At 40.7% G+C, this 19,603-nt stretch overlaps 1 protein-coding gene across 5 annotated transcripts; it reads right to left on the reverse strand.

The window, feature by feature from the left end:
* Nucleotides 1–4,615: 4,615 nt before the first annotated feature.
* LOC120308310 (membrane-spanning 4-domains subfamily A member 8-like) lies at nt 4,616–19,533 on the reverse strand. 5 transcript variants are annotated; one of them, XR_005556823.1, is made up of 8 exons: nt 19,320–19,533; nt 17,507–17,742; nt 16,111–16,230; nt 15,898–15,954; nt 15,319–15,453; nt 12,337–12,803; nt 9,436–9,549; nt 5,398–5,415 (listed from the first exon to the last, which is right to left on the reverse strand). XR_005556823.1 is itself a non-coding variant. In XM_039344211.1 (7 exons), exons 2-7 carry the CDS (start codon nt 17,726–17,728, stop codon nt 5,302–5,304), a joined length of 762 nt encoding a protein of 253 aa, XP_039200145.1. In that variant the 5' UTR covers nt 17,729–17,742; nt 19,315–19,529; the 3' UTR covers nt 4,616–5,301. The 5 variants fall into 5 exon arrangements, 4 of the variants coding, with proteins under 4 accessions (XP_039200145.1, XP_039200144.1, XP_039200146.1 ...); XM_039344211.1 differs by lacking the exon at nt 12,337–12,803 and having other exon boundaries at nt 4,616–5,415; nt 19,315–19,529; XM_039344210.1 differs by lacking the exon at nt 12,337–12,803 and having other exon boundaries at nt 4,616–5,415; nt 19,320–19,526.
* Between the last annotated feature and the right edge of the window lie 70 nt (nt 19,534–19,603).

Consider the following 19,603-nt stretch of genomic DNA (forward strand, 5'->3'; position numbering starts at 1 on the left):
GGCAGACTGCGTTGTTTGGTGACCCCCGTGAAATGGTCGTTCGACCCCAAATTTGGTCCCGACCCACAGGTTGAGAACCACTGATGTAAACCATATGAGAACTGGAAATAAAATTGAATTATGAAAAACACAGACGTTTTCAATTTGTGAATAAACCAGGGAAATGGTTATCTTATAAGCTGTATAATGGAAGTAAAATATGAAACTACAGTGGAGATTATGTATTGATTAACAATGTGGCTATATAAAATATTATTTAATTTATATAAAGCACTTGTTTTTCCACTGGAGAAAACAACTGAGTAACAGAAATACTAATACTGAGTAAAGGAAACAAAGAAAAAGAAAAGATAAAAGTGCAGAAAGAAAAGAGTAAAAAAGAAAAGCTTCCTATTTTCTTTGCAGCAAATATAAACATCATTAAAAAATCATCTTACTCTATGATTACAAAAATAGTCATTTTTTCTGTTTATGTTTTCTAATTATCAAAAAAATCTAGTCACAAGTACATTTTATGAGTCCTGATGGTACAATGGTTAAAGTTCAGTATTGCAGCCAAACTCTGCCCACAGTCTAGAGTTTGATCCTGATGGGGCTCAAAGTTGACTCAGCCTTCCATCCATCCAAGGTCAGTAGAGTGAGGACCCAGATTGTTGGGGGCAATATGCAAATAATGCTTCAACATTGTAAACCACCCAAAGTGTGCTGTAAAGCCTTAAGGGGTGGTGTACTTCTCAACTTACGACCACAGTTGAGCCCAACATTTTTGTTGTTAAGTGAGACATTTGTTAAGTGCTTTTCCCCCACTTTGCGACCTTTCTTGTCACCATTGTTAAGAGAATTACTGCAGTTGTGAAGCTAGTAACACGGTTGTGAAGTGAATCCAGCTTCCCCATTGACTTTGCTGGTCAGAAGGTCGCAAAAGGGATCACATGACCCAGAGACATTTCAACCGTCACAAATATGAGTCAGTTGCCTAGTGTGAATTTTGATCACATGACCTTGGGGATGCTCCAATGGTCATAAGTGTGAAAACGATCAGTCACTTTTTTTAGTTCCGTTGTAATGTTGAACAAATACTAAATGAACTGTTGTAAGCTGAGGACTACCTCTGTAAGCCTAAATGCTATTGCTTATGCTATTTTTTCTGTTTCATATAAAAAGGCACATTAACATGTTTGGTGGACATGTGCCAAAGCGAAGAGTTATTGGAAAAATATACATGCCTGGCTAGAAAAGATGTTGGGAGAATACGTAGATTTTAAAACTGAACATTTTTTGTTAGGTACAATGCCAGAAAAGACTGGTAAACAAAGCATATATTTGACTTTGCATGTTATAACAGCGGCAAGAATTATACCATATATGCCGGCGTATAAGACGACTTCCGGAAGCGCTAAACTCGGCACCAAAGACGGGGGTCGTCTTATACGCCGAGTCGTCTTATACACCGGAAATACTGGTAGTTTCCGGCGTATAAGATGACATTCTAGGAATGCGGCTCGGCGATAAAGACGGGGGTCATCTTATACGTCAGGTCGCCTAATATGCCGGCATATACGGTATTTGCGCAATATTGGAAAAAATGAAGGAATACCATCAGATGAAGAAATAATTTAAAAAATATTAGAATGTGCAGAGATGGATAGACTGACTTTGAGACTGACAGAAAAAGAAGAAACAGAATATTATCAAACTTGGGACTTATTTTATCAATGGCTTGAGGAAAGAATAAAGTATTAAGAACTAAATATGTATTTAGCGAATGTAAACTCAAGAGAGCACGTTTGTTGAATAAATACCATTGAATGTATGGGGGTAAAATCAATAAAAACCTTTAAACAGGAAAAACGTTTTGTAATGTTTTCTGATCCGCCTTCTCCATAAGTTGTCCTCTAAATTCATCTTCTATGGGAGGAAGGATACTTGAGAGAGAAAAAATTTCAGGCAACCTAGTTTCCCAGATCAAATAAGCTGCCTATTGGACCTTTTCACTTCCTAGTCCAAATCTGCCTCCTCTGAAAATTACAACTTTCCAGCATTAAATTATAATTGAAATATGTATGGTATGGGAGCAGCTCTGTAGCGGACAAAAAAGCTCTACAGAGAATTATTAAAACTGCCCAGAATATTATCGGACTCCAGCTACCAGCCCTGGACAACATCTTCAAATCTCGTTGTTTGAGGAAGTTGCATAACATTCTCAGAGACTCTCCCCATCCTGCTTACAATCTCTTTGGACTGTTGCCTTCTGGCAGAAGATATAGAACATTTAAAACTCGGACCGCACGTTTTCTGAATAGTTTTTATCCCACAATAATGAACTAAAGGGCCACCATCAGTGAACTGTTGGACAGTATTACTTGGTCTGTTGGGTGGATGTTTGGGCGGTTTTAGGGGTGGGGAATTATGGTGGGTGGGAGTGTGTTTGGGGATTATGTGTGTGGGACCTGGTCTTTGGGTGTCATCTAAATTTCGTTGTATGTGTATACTGTATACACATACAATGACAATAAAAAGTTTATTATAATTATTTATTTATAAATTAATGAAAAAATATAAAATAAAAAGACCATAATGATGCAAGTACACACGAGAGTTGGCAAACTCAAAATATATTAGCCTTTTTAACAATAACAACACATGCTGAAAAAAAATCAATTTCATTTTCATTTTAGAAGTTGCAATTCACATTTTAGGTTGATCAATCCCTGTATGTCATCTGTCCCGGCATTAGAAGTTATCAATAGAAGCTAACATTCATATTCATAATCCCTTACATATTAGTAAAGTTGGAAGGGACCTTGGAGGTCATCTAGTCCAACCCCCTGCTCGGGCAGGAAACCCTACACCATTTCGGACAAATGGCTGTCCAGTCTCTTCTTAAAAACTTCCAGTGTTGGAGCATTTACTGCTTCTGGAGGCAAGCTGTTCCACTGATTAATTGTTCTCACTGTCAGGAAGTTTCTCCTTAGTTCTAGGTTGCTTCTCTCCTTGATTAGTTTCCACCCGTTGCTTCTTGTCCTCCTTCAGGTGCTTTGGAAAATAGCTTAATTCCCTCTTCTTTATGGCAGCCCCTGAGATATTGGAATACTGCTATCATGTCCCCCCTTGTCCTTCTCTTCGTTAAACTAGACATACCCAATTCTAACCGTTCCTTATATGTTTTAGCCTCCATCCCCTAATCATCTTTGTTGCTCTTCTCTGTACTCTTTCTAGAGTCTCAACATCTTTTTTACATCGTGGTGACCAAAACTGGATGCAGTATTCCAAGTGTGGCCTTACCAAGGCGTTGAAGAGTGGTATTAATACTTCACGTGATCTTGATTCTATCCCTCTGTTAATGCAGCCTAGCACTGTGTTGGCCTTTTTGGCAGCTGCAGCACACTGCTGGCTCATATTTAGGTGATTGTCTACTAGGACTCCAAGGTCCCTCTCACAGTTACTACTATTGAGCATGGTGGTCGGAGGGTCATAGTTTTCACTAAGCTCTCATTCAGGTTCAGTTACTGAACCTGACAGGGACATACAGTATCCTGAGCATGTTTCACGTCCTTTCCTCCAGTTAGGGAGATGGTTCAAAAGTATGCTGATAGGATTTTCTTCCTCTGCATAGCTGCTCTCTACTTGGAGCTGCCCTAAGACTAAATTGCAGAGAAAAAGTCCCAATTACTCCCTAACTGGATGTTTGGAGGAGGAGGAGGGGGGGGGGGTTTGAAAGAGGGCTGGAGTGGCTGATTAAACTATCATTCAACATTAGTGTTCTTGAAATAACCAGCCTGTGAGTCCATTGCAAAAATCAGTGGCCCAGCATGCAGATCCCTTCATGGAGTGCTGTGTCTACAGAGGTCCTGCTCTTCTACTTTTTCTGACCAGAAGAGAAAGACCATTAAGCAGCAACCTGGTCACAAAAACAGCCTCATAGGCTAACCTGCCAATTGGGCCTTCACCCCCCCACCAATCCAGGGTTGACAGGAAGGTCATTTTACAGAGCTCTTGATCTATCATTAGCACAGCATCAAGAGTGGTAGAGAAAGCAGTAAAGAATTATCTTCCTAGAGCGACCTGCCTGTCAGTCACATAGGAAGGGAGCCAACCCACAGAGCAACTGGCCTGCTGGTAAACTAAAACTGTGATGACAGGGAGGCGGTCCATAGCAGTTCTGGTTTATGATTTTCTGTAGTCTTGGTGGGGCTGCTCTTCTCCTGGGATCATGTCTGTCCAGCATCACAACCCCAGATGCCCCTGGAGGGAAGTCAGCAGCAATCATATCAGTGAAGGAGAAGTTGAAACATTTTATGTCCAGGATGTGAAGGGTCTGTAGATATTTTCACAGTACTCTGTCTTGTGTATTGTACAGGTCCTCAGTGGAAGGCAGGCTAATAGCAAGTCTTTTTTCTGCAATCCTAACTGGAAGCCTGTGTCTGTCTTTTCTGTAGCATCAGATCTCCTACTTAATTCCATATTTGTCATAAAAAAACAAATAAATAAAAACAGAAGAGTAATAAACAGCTTGCATCATCCAGTGTAGGAAATCTACTTCCTCATAAATACGCTGATAAACAAATTCTTGCTTCTTGGGAAGCGTTATAACAATTAAGTACAATCGAAGGACTTTTAAAATTTGCCATCATTTCATTTATTGTTTAAAGGCTGTAACTGAAAAATAAACAAGCAAGCTGGAGGACAAAATAAAGGAATATGAAATACATTGCTTCTCCTGAAGCCTCTGTTGCCAACAATTCTCACGTTTCCTTTTTGTTTTACTGAGATTCAGTAACCACTTTATCATAGGTTGGTGGAGAAGGAGGAGGATTTGGTTCATATATCGGGCACAATTCACTTAACTGCCTCATTGAGCTATGGATGGTCTGGTCCAAATTGCAGTCATAAGTAGACAACTACAGGTATTGTATCAATGATATGTTTTATTAATAGTGTTTTAATTTTAGTAGCTGTTTTTCTTTTCTGTAACATCAGATCTCCTACTTAATTCCATATTTGTCATTAAAAAAACCCATCTAGAATATGAACATAAGTGTAATAAACAGCTTCCATCATCCAGTGTAGGAAATCGACTTCCTCATAAATACGCTGATGATTTGCAGCACAAATTCTTGCTTCTTGAGAAGTGTTCTAGCTATTAAGTAAACTAGAAGAACTTTTAAATTTGCCACCATTTAATTTGATGTTTAAAGGTTGTAACTGAAAAACAAACAAGGAAGCTGGAGGACAAAACAAGGTAACACATTGCTTCTCCTGAAACCTCTTCTGCAACACTTCTCACATTTCTTTCTTGTTTTACAGAGATTTGGTAAACACGTTATCATAAGTCGGTGGAGGAGGAGAAGGATTTGGTTCAGGTGTGACTGCTCCATCTTCGATGACTTGGTAAGGCACAAAATGCATGGTTGGCTGCAACAGAAAACAACAGTCAATACAAAACATACTCAGGGAGGCACCTATTACTCTGGGTAGGAGAAATAGATTCTCCACTTGTGTGTAGTTAACTGTGAGGCACCTATTACTCTGGGTAGGAGAAATAGATTCTCCAGTTGTGTGAGTTAACTGGGAGTCTCACCAACAGGCTGAAATCCTTGATAGGATAAAGTCCTGATAGAGAATTCTTTAAAACTATAAATTAACACGCAAGTGATTTTGGGCCAGAGCATTTAAGTGACTTTTTCTGATTGAATCTGCCAGCCTTATCCACACATTCAGAAAATGTGTGCTCAGGATCTCCCACCTACCAAGAGGTGTGACAGGAAGACAATTCCCTCACCACAGTGAGGGTTCGCTGTATAGAATAGATGGCCTTCTGAAATAAGGATGTGTCAACCGGGATGGTCCTCTGGAAAGTGGTAAGAGAAGTGAACTGGCTTCTTCTGAGGACCTTTGGGGACTGATTTTATTTTGTGCATTAGTTTTTTTCTTTTTTAAATATAGTTTATTATTATTATTTTTTTAGAATAACAATCTTTAGTGCTTAGTAAACAATATGTTGTCTGGGTTCATATATTTAACAACAGTCAATAATAGTTAATTTCTATGCTTTCATAATCAACATGCTAACTAGCAATACCTTTCCTTGGTGTTCTCTTCTTCCAATAGCATTCTCCTTTTACCAACATTGAGCAAATATAGTTCTTAATACTATCAATACATACGAAGTTAAATATAAACATTTTTCTAGTATTTAACAGTAACATCAGTATGTAAGGTCTTTTCTAATCAGCTTATTTTACATTTGCATTTGCAAAAAATCATCTTATGTAAATTGCTATAGGTGCTGTTTTCATAACTCTTATTAAAGCTTAGTTTCCTCTCAGTATTCAAAACATTTCTTGTCAGTTATAATTTTCTCAAAACTGATTATATTTAAATATCCAAAATATTTCATACATTCAAATCATCCCAATATTTTTACATTTCCCATATCATAGGAAAAAAATACTATACTACTTATAAATCACATCTCTCTTACTATAAAACCCTTTTATATCCAAAATTTGAGGGGGAGTTTCACCTATATTTCTCTTTTCATTTTTTGTCTCCCAAATTCTGGTGATTCTCCTGACAGCTCTATTGTCCATTTTATCAAATCTTCTTTCTTATCTTCAAAAGTTTGTTTGAAATTCTGAAAGATGAAATGTCTTTTCCATTTCCAATGTTATACCAAAATCTTGCAAATTTTTCTTTGTCTGTGTTAAGCTATAATTTTCTTCATTTGTAGCCTCCATCTTTGGATCACTTTCCTTTAGTTTTTGTTCTATTATCTGATTTATTTGTTCATTCTTTGTCTCCATTTTCTGAGAATTTTTTTATTGTGAGCTTAGGTCAATGTGCTCATTTATATAATCAAAATTATTTTTAATCTCATTATGATTTGAATCAATTGTCATTTGAATTAGTTGCAACATAACATACATTTCCTCCTGCAAGATATTTTTCTTGTCTTGAAGTATTACTCCTGCAGATCTCTGATGTTCCAGACTGGGGATTTTGGAAAAGAATATTGTATGTGGTTTCTTACCACTTTTAGTTGTATACACAACCTCCATTTTTATCAAACCAGCCAGTCTTAAATTCCAAGCACTATAGTTTTATATGTCTCTTATCTTTATAAACAGTCCAAAATGTTCAACCACTTAAAAACAATCGGTAATTTCCCTTTTAGAGGAATAGCCAAAAAATCAAAAGTTTTTCTTTCTCTGCAGACAATTCTTAAACTTAAATATCACAGCTCAGTAAGTGTTTATTATCCAAGAAAGTCAGCAGTTTCCATAACAATTGTATTTCTCATACTGCAATAGATAGCTCAGTGTATTTTCTTTCCTCTATTCCCAACTGTTCTCTGTTTAGCTAAGGATCACTGAGGATCAAAGGGATAAATTGTGCTCTGTTTCTGGGCATCTTGCCAATTTCTGAGGCAGGATAGCTGTAGTTCTATACTCTGTTCCAGCTATGTCAGTAGCTGTTTATTTTCCAATTTTTAAAACAAAAAGATTATTTTCTTATAATTTCATCAATATTCTTTTAAATGATAAATCTTAATAATTTCCATAGTTTTCAGTTTTATCTAAATTATACATTTACATTAGTCCATTTCAATGTGTTTCTGTCCCTCATAAAAATTAAATCGCTCCTTCCGTCTATGAAAGTGTGGGGGTTGTAGTCCTCTTCCTTCTCACTTTCAGAGGGTTTTTTTTTCTTCTTGGGGATCTTTTTCCAGGAAATCAGTTTCAAAGTATAGAAGATCAATATTCTCACCCAGCTCCAACACACTGTTCACAGTGTTCTTGGTGCTTTTGGAGTTTAGATGCCTATAGCTTGGGCTGGTCACCAGAGTGCAGCTAGCCTTTCGCCTGTCGGGTTGGAGGGCTTTCCCTGGATCAAATGGATCGACTGCCATCTTTCCATGATCGACCAGGAGGGCTCCTTCTTCATCACTTCTCCAGGGCGACTTTAGATCCATTTAGGGTCCCCAGGTAGGGCAAAAACAGCCTTGGGGTGCAGAGCTCTGCAATCCCTTGACCGCATCGCTACGATGCAAAACCAGAAGCCCCTTGTGCATCAGTTTTTATTGCAGTTATGTATTGCTTGTATTTTATGTTTCTGTATTCATATGGTTACTGTGTTGTTGTAAACCTCCTGGGGTCCAGCTTGAGGAGCATATAAATAAATAAATAAATAATATTCTTGTCATTTGTTCAAAAAAGGTATCAGATTATTATTTTAAGAATTTAAAGACCCGAAGAAGATGCATTTCCCTCCAGGGAAGATTATTTTTTGGTGTCTGAAATGGTTTCAACTGGCAGTTGCTGTGAACCAATACAGATGCCAATAAAGGAGACTATTTGTAGCTCAGGGTTGAAATGAGAGGACCTTTATGCTCTCAGAGCTTGGTTGTTTTATTGCAGATATTTTGCTACCCAAATAATAAACCTGCATGGATGATGTTACCTAATTTGACTAATGAAATGTCTGCTAGAAAACAACCAAGCTAGAGAGCACCAAGGTCCCCAAAACAGGTATTGTTGCATGTTAATTTAGCTCTTTTTAGAGTTCTTCTGTTTATTCAGGTCCAACCATATTCACCCCTTTCAGTCTTTGTTCTCTCCCATTTTCTTCCTCTCAAACTAATCAGAAGCATTTCTGAAAGGTTGAGAGTATGTTTGTTATTGGTACAAAAGGAAGCCAATTGTCGCTTCTGCCAAACAAAGGGACAGACGTGGCTTTCTGACCCACCACAGAACTTGCCAATGCACAATGGAGGCACTTGGTTGGTAATTCAATTGTTTTCAACTGGTTTTTTTCAAAGGCTTTTGTAGCTCTGTTAGAATACCTTTATTACCACATCTACATTTGGAGATCTTAGGTAGCATACGGTAATCATGTATTCAGCTGTTGGTCTGAGAATTAAAAATGTTATTTTTTAAAAAATGAAAAAGACCTATTTTTTTTTCCAAACAATGGTAGCATTGTGAGAAAACATGATCAAGTGACAGATGCTTTAAATTAATGTAGTCACACTACTAAAGTAAATATATGCATTTAGAACTGAGCCTTCTTAAATGAGGACATGAACGTCTGCATCATAAATTAAAAAGAGACAACACAAACTGTGTTGCATTCATGGCATTCCCTCTCTAGCAAAAGTGAAGCTAGGAAAAAATTGTGTCATCTAATTATTCATATGCAGAAGCAAATAACCACAGGGTGTTGGATTAAAATTCAAGCTTCTCTTAGTTATAAATGTTATTGAGTAACCTGAGTAGCCAATCTCACTTATTCTTCAGGGTAATAGCAAAGAAACAAGCAAAAGGTCAGGTTAGGTGGAGTGTAAATATAACAAAGAAAAGTGGACAATCTTCTTCTTTAACTTCTTTAACAATAAGAACTGCTAAAGCTGTTCTTGAAGTATCACATATTTACCTGGGCATCAGAACAGCAAGTTGCCTGGCACCCGAAGTGTGCAAGGGAAACAGCAATGCAAAATTCCAACAGGCTGAACAAGAGCAGCACAATGGAGAGGCCATAACCGACATTCTATAGAGTATGGAGACATGTGGAAAGATAGTTTTAATCTGCTGAGAAGCTAATGTAGCGGTACGTATTTTATTTTATGTGCTGCACCATTAAAAGGGACTGGGAGGAACAATTGTACTAGGAAAAACAGAGACAGTGTATAGGTAATCCTCGACTTATAACCACAATTGGGATCAGAATTTCCATTGTTAAGCAAGGCAGTTGTTAAGTGAGTCATGCATAATTTTACATTTCTTGCCACTGTTGTTAAGCAAATCGCTGCAGTTAAGGGAATCCTACGGTTGTTAAGTGACTCCAGCTTCCCCACCGCCATTGTCTTTGCTGATCAGAAGCTGGGAAAGTCGTAGAGGGGATGCTGCAAGTGTCCTAAATACATTCCTAGTAGCCAAGCCAAGTTTTAATCATGTAACTGTGGGGATGGTCGTACATGTGAGGAGTGGTCATAGCTTTGAGAGCCACTGACTCTTTGAATGATTGCTAAATAAACAGTTGTTTGTTCAATTAAAGACTGCCTGTACAGCTTGTGAGATAGGAGAAAACCACACCAAGGAACTTTAGCACTTCTTATGCTTTGCAGCATTCTGAAGGGAAATTCAAGATAACACTGAGAATCAAAGGGGGATCAATCATATTTCAGATCCACACATCAAGTTAAATCATTGCACAGTAGCACGTATTTCACCTGAGCCTTATTTCTCCTTTATGCACCACAAAAAGCTGCTCATGTAGAATGAAGCAGAGAAGAAGAATCCAATGCTCAGTCTCTAAATCATTAGTTTTGCCCATGCAGAAATTCTCAGCTCTCCTAACCAAACCGGTTAAAGCAGGGGTCCCCAACCACTGGTATGCCTGCAACCGGCCCACAAAAGCAAGCAAAAGCCCCATCTGTGGGATGCAGGCAGCATACAAAACCACACACCCTCCAATCCATAGAAAAACCTTTCTCCACGGAACCAGTCCCTGGTGCCGAAAAGATTGGGGACCTCTGGGCTAAAGGATATTGTCCATGCTAGAAGGTGGTAGCAGAAGAAAGCCAGATTGGAGCCTTTGTAAGAATGTGGAAGTTGAAGGCCCCAAGTCAGACCATGGTAAGGACATCCCATAATAATGTCAAAGGTTGCCTCCCAGCTGTAAAGGCCATAGTACGATGCACATTATTTTATCATTATTATGTGATAGCTCTAAGGCAGGGGTGTCAAACTGCTGGCCCACAGGCCAGATGCATCATAAACAAACTGCACCCACTCCATGGTATTTAAGCCATAAACTTTTCTTAATTCTAGGCTCTTTGGCATTCTGGCCAGGTGACCAGTGATCACTCGAACTTTGCATGTCAATGAAAGATGCTCTGTTTTATCTTCAGTCCCTCTGCTTCCTTATTTAAAGGGACATGTTCCCCAGAACAAGGTATTCAGGTTATGATGACTCAAACACAGTTGATCACTTTGGGTACATGTTCTCCTGAATTACACCAAGAGTCACAAGGGACAGAACCAAAAGCAGTTAAGACAGAGGCTGGCTAGTCCAAAGAGGAAAAGCAACAGGCCTCCCCACTGTCCTAACATATCCAGGCTTGGGTGAAGGGAAATAGATTTTATACACCTTGAGGCTGTTGTTGGATGGGGTCAGAATAAGAGGAGAGGAAAAGACTAGTTTTATACCAGTACAGCTAATGATGACTTAAGGCTTGGAATCGTATTCATGGTCTGAGGATAAGGTAAAGGTAACTTCATGGGAAAATTGGGGTAATTGGCATTAACAGATTATGGTTAAGGGCAACAATGTGATTTAGATTAAGTCAGTCTAACACAGTGATGGCGAAACATTTAGAGATTGAGTGTCCAAAAACTGGCTCTCTTTCCTCTCTCTTTCTTTCCTCTCTTTCTCTTTCTCTCTCTTTCCTCCCTTTTTCTCTCTTTGCTCGTTCTCTTTCTTCTTTCTCTTTTCTCTCTTTCCTCTCTCTTCTCTTTCCTCTCTCTTCTCTCTCTCCCTCTTTCCCTTTCCTTTTTCTCTTTCCTCTCCCGTTTCTCTTTCCTCTCTCTTTCCTGTCTTTCCTCCCTTTCTTTCTCTTTCCTCTCTCTTTTACCTCTTTCTTTTCCTCTGTTTCTCTCTCTTTCCTCTCTCTCTTTCTCTCTCTCTCTTACAGCAGCATCATTGGGGGTCCCTGCTGCCCTCGGCCCGGCCTCTGCTGCGTCCTCAGCCGAACGGGCGGGGAGGGGGAACAGGACGGGAGGCAGAGGCTTCTTTCTCTTGAGAATGGGGGGGGGTCTTGGGACACACAGGAGTTCTGTGCGCTGGGCAGCGGCCACCTCTTTTGCCCCGAGCAGATTTGGGCCAGGCGGCAGCGGTGAGAGTGGGAGCGGCCGCCTCTGCCAGTTGCGTGGCCCGGCACATTTCTCTGCGTGGCTGGAAGCTTTGGTCGGGCACCAGGCCTCGCCGCCGTGTGGGCTCAGTCCAGTTGCCAGGAGCGGCGGCAAGTCGTGGGGTCTGCAAGTCCCGGGCCTCCAGCAAGGGCGAGATCGTGGGCGAGAGATCAAAGTGCCCATGACAGGAAGGAGCCAAAGCTTCCTAGATGCCCTGGCTGAAGGGGGCGACCTTCCTGCCCATCCTGGCCGAGGGTCCTCCTGGGCTGCTTGAGAGGCGCCTCTGGGACCATCAGAAGAGCCGCCCGGCACCCCTCAGCACTCCCTCCTACCGCCACCCCTGCGTCAAACTTGCCGTGCTCCGGCCTCAGCTCCCCGCCCTGTTCCCGGGCCGGCCGCAGTTTTCCGCCTCACAGAACCTCACCTAGCCTCTTTTCCTGAAGCCGGCAGCGGGCCAGCCTGTCCGTTGAGATGCCGCCGGGGGAGGGAGCACTGCAGGGAGAGTCAGGCGAGAAGGGGCTGTGCTCGGCAGCGATGTGGAGGGAGGCCACGGCCCGTCGCTCTGGAGGACCGCTGCCAGAGCTCAGTGGCAGGGCTGGCCTGTGCTGCGCTTTCCGTTTCCCTGCGAACTCTGCCCCCAAAGCCCGGGGCAGGAAGGCTGGAGCTTCGGAAGGCCCGGAGGCCGCTGGAGGTGTTGTTGACAACTGTGAGCATCAGCAGGTGTGTTGGTTCTGTTGTGGATGTGAGGCAGAGGCGCTCCGGAGTGTTTGTATGTGTGTGTGGGGGGGCAGTTCGAGTTCAGCAGGCATGTAAACAACTCATTAGTTTGAAATCACGTCCATCGCTCCTGCTTGGTTGGCCCTTCTCTGTTTTGAAGGCAAGAAGTGATTCCTGCAGAATGAAAGGCAGGTTTTATCATGAAAATCCACAATTCTATAGCTGAAGGCCCTGGCCGCACTTCTCCCAGGGAGTGGGGCACCCGGGCGCAGGGCCAATCAGGAGCCCTGCAGGAGGTAAGTCCGCTGAGAGAGAGAGAGAAGGGAAGTGAAAGTGCCTCTCTGTCTCTCTCTCTGCAAATGGCGGCGGAGGCCATGCGAAGATGGATGCGGAGCGGTGTCTCGGTTCCTAAGACCATCGGAAATATGTGTTTTCCGATGATCTTAGGCGACCGCTGTGAAAGGGTCGTTCGACCCCCAAAAGGGTCGTGACCCACAGGTTGAGAACCGCTGCTGTAGGGGCAACGAGCAAGGAGAGGACCCCCGCTTGATCACGGAAGGGCACCAGCCCTTCCGCTTGATCCGGGGCAGGTCTTCAATCTGATGGGGAAAAGATCAGCCATAGTAATATGGCTCGTCAGTAAGCTGCTGACAGCCGAAGTCAAATTTACTACCAAGCACTTTGAAAGCAACGCAGATGAAAGTGGGTGAAATCTTATCTTCTCTTTACTCTAAGAACCTTCTTCCAGTGAAAGCTCTTTGAAGTATCTTCCCCTGTGAGGAGAGAGGGAAGGGAATTTCTATCCCACCCTCTAAGAATGGCGGCGTCTGACTACCCAGGGGAATCAAGCATTAAAAAGAACAATTCTAATCAAACTGGACTTACATGCTTCTGAAACTTGGGGACCCAAAAGTGTCCTACTTTTATTGCAAATTTTTGTTACTATCTACAAAAAAGAAATAAAATTGGAAAAGAACCTAGAAAAATTCGGGACTTAAAAATCTTAAATGCTTCTAGTGACTTCTTGTAGTGAAGCTTGGTATGGCAATTTATTATTTCCTAAAAAGAGACTTGGCTCATAGCCCAGACCTAGATAAGACTTGTCTGACCTTGGCACTATCGAAGAGAGATTCAATTGTAAAAGAACAGCTGGGCAGTGAAATTGGCCTACTTGAGCTGTGAAGGCAAACTCTTACTGACTTTTGTCTAACAAACAACTTTTACTGAAAGATTGTTCACAAATACACGAAAGAGATGGATGAAGACCAGAAAAAAATCCTCTCCATGCTAAAAGCAATACATGAAACTATCCTTTCAGCTTGTGAGAAAATGAGACCTAAAGTAAAAGACCAAGATACCAGCTTAGATGCACAAAGTCAAATTTTGATTGCAACTGAAGAATCAACAGTGTAGAAGATAACAGAATAAGTGGAACAACTAAGTATTAAGACAGAGGATTCAATTGACCAACAAGTACAGTTGATGGATAATTCAGACAAGGAACTGACAACATTGAAAATGGAAATGACTTTCTATACAAACCAGAAGGAATATGAGAAAGAAGAACAAATTGAATTGAAGATAAATGTATCAGAGCAAATATGGGGGACTGGAATAACAGGGTGACAATTTAATGATACAAATGGGCCAGTCCTTCTAGAAAACTGGCAATCAAATAGTCTCCTTTAATTCAAATAACATATATAAAAATGGAGGGAGATGTATTTGATGATGTAAAAGCGCTGACATAGAAGCCTGGTTGGCAAAGGAAGAAAGCAAGAATAAGGTTGAAAAATTGGGGTTTTAATTAGAGGGGATTTTATATTGTCAATTAGAGGGCTAAAAGGAGATATTGAGATAAGGGGAATTTTGGTTATTAGACTCAAAATAGTTGGAAATTAGTGGAAAATAAGGATTTGATTTGTTTAATGTTGAAAAATCAGACTTAAAAGGGAAATGAAAATTAATTATCAGGAATATGTTTGATTTATTGATTAACCCAAACAATATATATAATGGCTTTGATCTATCTAAGGGTATATTTTATTATTAAGTAGATGATTTATTATGGTGGGAAATAGAAAATTTTTAGGGAATAGAATAAGGTTACATTTAAATAAGTAAAATGTGTATTTTGGATATTATAGTTTGCTATGAAATGAGATAAGGGAAACTTTGGTTACCCAAAGTTTGAAAATTATGGATATTAAAGGTTAATTGGAATATTGATGAGAAACTAAAAATTAGGTAAAAATGTATAATAGGATATGGAGTGTTTTATGAAGATTAATTAAGATATGTATATGCTAAAATGTATTGATAAATGTAATAATGATGTTTTCATTGAGTTGATAACAGTTAGAAATGTACTAGCTTGAATATGGAATAGTAAATGTTAGGGGAAAAGGAGAAGAAATATTTGATGATGCAACCCAAGATTTGTACTAAAGATTTTGTTATTGGATTGTTGGTTAACCCTGTCACCACATTTTAAATACTCAAATGTAAAATTGGAAAACCAATAAAATATTATATATATAAAAAGAAATATTCAAATGAAATAGCACTCACGTCTTTGGGAAGATTTCAAACAAAAGTCAAAAGGTCTGGGATATCCCGGCAGCATACATAATCTCCTTTGGGATTCCAGACATGAAGCCAAAATTGAAGATCAGATTGGTTTACTTACCACTATACCTCCATTGAGATATCCCTGGCCAGCCATCAAAGAAATAGTACTGATGGTCATCTCACACAGATACAGGATGATACCAACTACTGCCATTATAGCACTTGTGATGTTCAATCCTACACTAGATTTCACCTGAAACAGCAATACACCAAGAGAAATTACAATTATGGTGTCAGCATAAGTCTTATTAAATGCAAAGCATAAAAACAATTAGCCCCAACTATAGTAAATACAGTGACAGAGAATTCAATGTATGTGTGTGTTTAATGACACATAATCAGTCAGTGGTGAAACCAGACAACATCCACTAAAGTCATATGGGGACCAGAGGAGGCTCCAATTCTAGATGGTTGAACATTCTCTATTTGTGACATAGAACTTTCAATGGAAGCAAAGCTTGGAAGCAAAAGTTGATCAACGAAGGAAGTGTGGGGGGGGGGGGGTTAGTTTGCTTTTCTTTCCCAAATGTTTATTTAAGTCTGAGCAGTATCTGAAGACAATAGACAATATAAAGAGTGCTAAGAGATTATGAAGAAACAACATAAAAGAAATTCAAATGCTATACAACTTTCTCACCAAATCCTGATTTGGACGGTTTGCAGCTGCTACACAAAGTGATCCAGAAGAAATGAACTATGGAATAAAATAGAAAAAGGTTTATTTTAGTGCACTGGAAATATCAACAGAAAAAATATCAGAAAAGGCTGAAATGCAAACAGGACTTTTATTGGTATCCGTTAGCCATTAACAGCATGGGGCATGACTGAATAGGAACATGCACATACTTACAAATATCCCTCCCCAAAAGGGGTAACCTCCAGTTCCAGACACGGTAAGATCGTAAGGATAGAGACAAATTGCGACAGCCCCAAAGCCAATGTGGATCAATCCAATCATGATCTGGACGGCCTACGGAAGGAAAACACACAAAATAGCAAAAATTAGTTCTCTGAATCTGAGAAAGAGAAACATTCTAATATGTTAGCATCCCTGGAAAAGCATCACTTTCTATTCCTCTTTGAAAGATCTTTGAAAGGGGTTGGGGCTTCTAAGCTTCCAGGGCAGGTGTTGACCCAAGGCCTGGGTTCCTATGGTGAAAAATTCAAATGGGGGGGGGAAGGGACAGTTTGAGACACCATTGTCACTATGTTCTGGACATTTACTCCAGATTATGATCTAGTTTCACCTACAGTGATGCTGCTCTTGTCAGGAAGAAGGTCTGTATGAATATCAAGATGGGCCTTTGAGAGAGGAATGTCACTTTGCTCATTACAGACTCCTCTGCAAGAGGAAGTTAAGCATGGTAAATCATAATCTTGTGGAAAAAGTAAAAGAACTTTAAAAAATAAAGGGCTTTTACGAATTCCCAGGGTGAAACAGAGAGGTTTTATTTTTGCGCAAAGGTTCAGAAGTGATTAACAATCAACAAATTTCTGAACAAGGAGGAGGGTCCAAACTACAATCTTTATAGCTCTCCCTTTCTAAGGAACAAAGGGGCATAGATGGAATCTTACATTGTATAATTTTCAGTTAGTTTCTCACAGACATACAATGAACAGAAGGTTTCACTTTTATACAATGTTTCTCAATATGCATTAGGTCATTACAGCTATTGCTAACAGCTTTCTCCCAGGAATTATGCAGACACATCATTTTGCTTTTAGTGATTTCTTTCATTATCATTATTCTTATACTTATTCATTTTTATTCTATGTTATTCTATTTCTTTCCACTTTAATAAGACAAAGCAACTTCAACTGACTTGGGCCAGAGCCAATCTATGACCAAGTTCTTCTGGAGAAAAGCCTGGAGGATTGAGAATCTCCATAGACAACATGGAGAACATTCTTATATTCCATTTTTATATTCCATTTTTCAATGCAAAAAGTGTTTTTTTAATCTTAGCATCACTTCTCAGAGCGAAGGGAAAAAAAGATCTGGCTGAAACTATGGCTGAGCTCCACTTTTTCACTTAAAGAGCAAAGAAAAGGAATGGATGTCTGAGTCAGAACATTTGGTAGAAACACAAAAGAAACTACCAGGAAGAGCAGAGATTTCTGAAGTATATTCCAGAGCCAGACAACAGCCAAGCCAAGTTCCAGAACTTCAACATGGGGCTCACAGGTCTCTACACAGCTCTAAACCTTAATGGCCTTCAAACAGGCACATAGCAAAGCATGCGTACCCCAAGCACTTTGGTCTCAGCACTGAGGAATCTCTCCATAGGACCCTTCTGGGGGACTTGTTGAGGAGCACTGGTGGAAATTCCAAGTTGCTGAACTCCATACTGAGGATATGGAGTTGCTCCAGATGCCTGAAGAGCAACACAGGGCAATCCAGGGGCCGCTCCATTAGAGGGGATGACAATTATGGTTCCACAGGTCATGCTTGCTGGAAATGTTGCCATAGCTAAGATAAGATCTGCAAATGAACAAGTGAGGAAATTTAATGTCTTAACATCAAGGAGGCAAGGCTTGGTTCTTCTCATTAACCTCACTTTATGAGATAACATTTGCCTGCAGTAAAACTGCAGAAGATTGCCAGAAGGCTTCAAGGAGCCAGGTACTAAACAGATGCAACTTTCTCAGGGGTAAAAATCCTTCTTTTCCCCACCATTCAGCCAGAACCGAAGAAGCTTGTTGGATGAGAAGCAAAAAACTTTTTGAAGGAAAAAACCAAGAAAGTCCAGTTGCCTTTTGAAAAATTCCTTTGGGACAACCATGACCTGGAGGATTGAGAATCTCTATAGACAACATGGAGAACATTCTTATATTCCATTTTTATATTCCATTTTTCAATGCAAAAAGTGTCTTTTTAATCTTAGCATCACCTCAGATCTAAAGCATCCAGCATGCATGATCGTGCTGATTGTCACCTTCAAGCATGTTCATACTGATTTGGACAAAACAAGTTACTGTAAAGCAGCGACTGTAAAGCAGCTCGGCTTGGAGGCCTGGCTGGGAGGTGGGGGGGGGAGGGAGAGAGGGAACCGAAAAGGCCATGGTGGGAGGTTGGGGACCACTGCTGCAAAGGACACAAGAGCAGGGATCTGTATCCCAGCTTTGCTTCATCCATATAGTGAGGTGTTTTTTTTCAGAACACAAATGGAGTATCAGCCTGGGTCTCCTAACAAAACTCCGGACATCCTCAGAAAGGAGTAAAGCAGTGTTTCTCAACCTTGACAATTTTAAGGCATGTGGACTTCAACTCCCAGAATTCCACAGCCAGCAATGCTGGCTGTGGAAATCTGGGAGTTGAAGTCCACATGCCTTAAAATTATCAAGGTTGAGAAACACTGGAGTAAAGCCTCAACTTCCATCGACATCTAATAGGCCTCCGGATGTTTAAAACCCTGACCCAATGACCTCAGGAGGAAGCTACTTCCTTCCTCAGCTTCCTTCCTGACTTCCTTCCCTCTTGGAAGTCCAAGTTAAGGGGAGCTCCACCCACCCACCCACCTTTGAAGGGCGAACTTCAAATATTGAGGCTTTGTAAGTTTACAGGGCGCCTGTGTGCGTACTGGGCACTTCCATCGTGGCAAGATTGATTGCAAACTCTCTCCTGTCTGCTAATTCTCCCCTGAAATGCGCCCGTCTAGAAGACCTTCGGTGACTGCGTGGCTGAGAAGACCGCGGGTGGATGGCTGTGCAGGAGAGAAGCGGCAGGCAAAGAATTCCATATTTTCTTTTAAAAAAGTAATCAGAATCTACTCACGACAACCGCTCAGGGGGACACACAAGGAAAACGAAAGTAACTAAGGAAAACAAGTGGAGGGTGGGGTTCCGCCGCCTATTACGGTAAAAAGCTTAATAGCTTAATCGAAGAGTTCTAGAAAAAAAAACACCCTTCTTTCTTGCCTCTTTAACTGTCGAAACAAAGTTTGGGGCTAGGAACCTTTTGCTATTCAGAGACGAGAGGAAATTTTTCCAAGTTTACAACACCCCGCTATTCCCAGGCTAAAACGAATTACTGAAATCAAAAGCATCCCTCGACCTTACTTCCTCCCAAAGGTACGCAAGTCCCGCGCTTGAAGGAAACTCGTTTTCAACCCCTCGGAGTCTTCCACAACCTTTCCAGGAATCGCCAGAAGAAAAACAAGAGGACGCGCACTGTGACCACAGCCTCCCCGTCCGTTCTTCCCTCGGAGCTCTTTACGTAGCCCTCGTCCGGCGGGAGAGGATTTCCCGTCTCTCCCCCCCCCCTCCCCAACCTTTCCCTCCACGGACTCTCTCTGTAGCTTTCGGCTTGCTCTTTTTAGCGCTTGAACAGGCAAAGCCGCAAA

Source organism: Crotalus tigris, unplaced genomic scaffold (genome assembly GCF_016545835.1).
Source record: "Crotalus tigris isolate CLP2741 ecotype Arizona unplaced genomic scaffold, ASM1654583v1 scf7180000017899.1852299, whole genome shotgun sequence".
In the NCBI taxonomy this organism is placed as follows: domain Eukaryota; kingdom Metazoa; phylum Chordata; class Lepidosauria; order Squamata; family Viperidae; genus Crotalus; species Crotalus tigris.

Bases quoted from the DNA above. Each gene is read 5' to 3' on its own strand.
- LOC120308310 (XM_039344211.1), bottom strand. From the start codon at position 17,728: ATGGCAACATTTCCAGCAAGCATGACCTGTGGAACCATAATTGTCATC. The intron at 15,454-15,897 runs GTGAGAAAGTTG...TTGCTGTTTCAG, and splicing joins ACCGTCCAAATCAGGATTTG to GTGAAATCTAGTGTAGGATT. The intron at 9,550-15,318 runs GTAAGTAAACCA...CATACTCTATAG, and splicing joins ATCTCAATGGAGGTATAGTG to AATGTCGGTTATGGCCTCTC.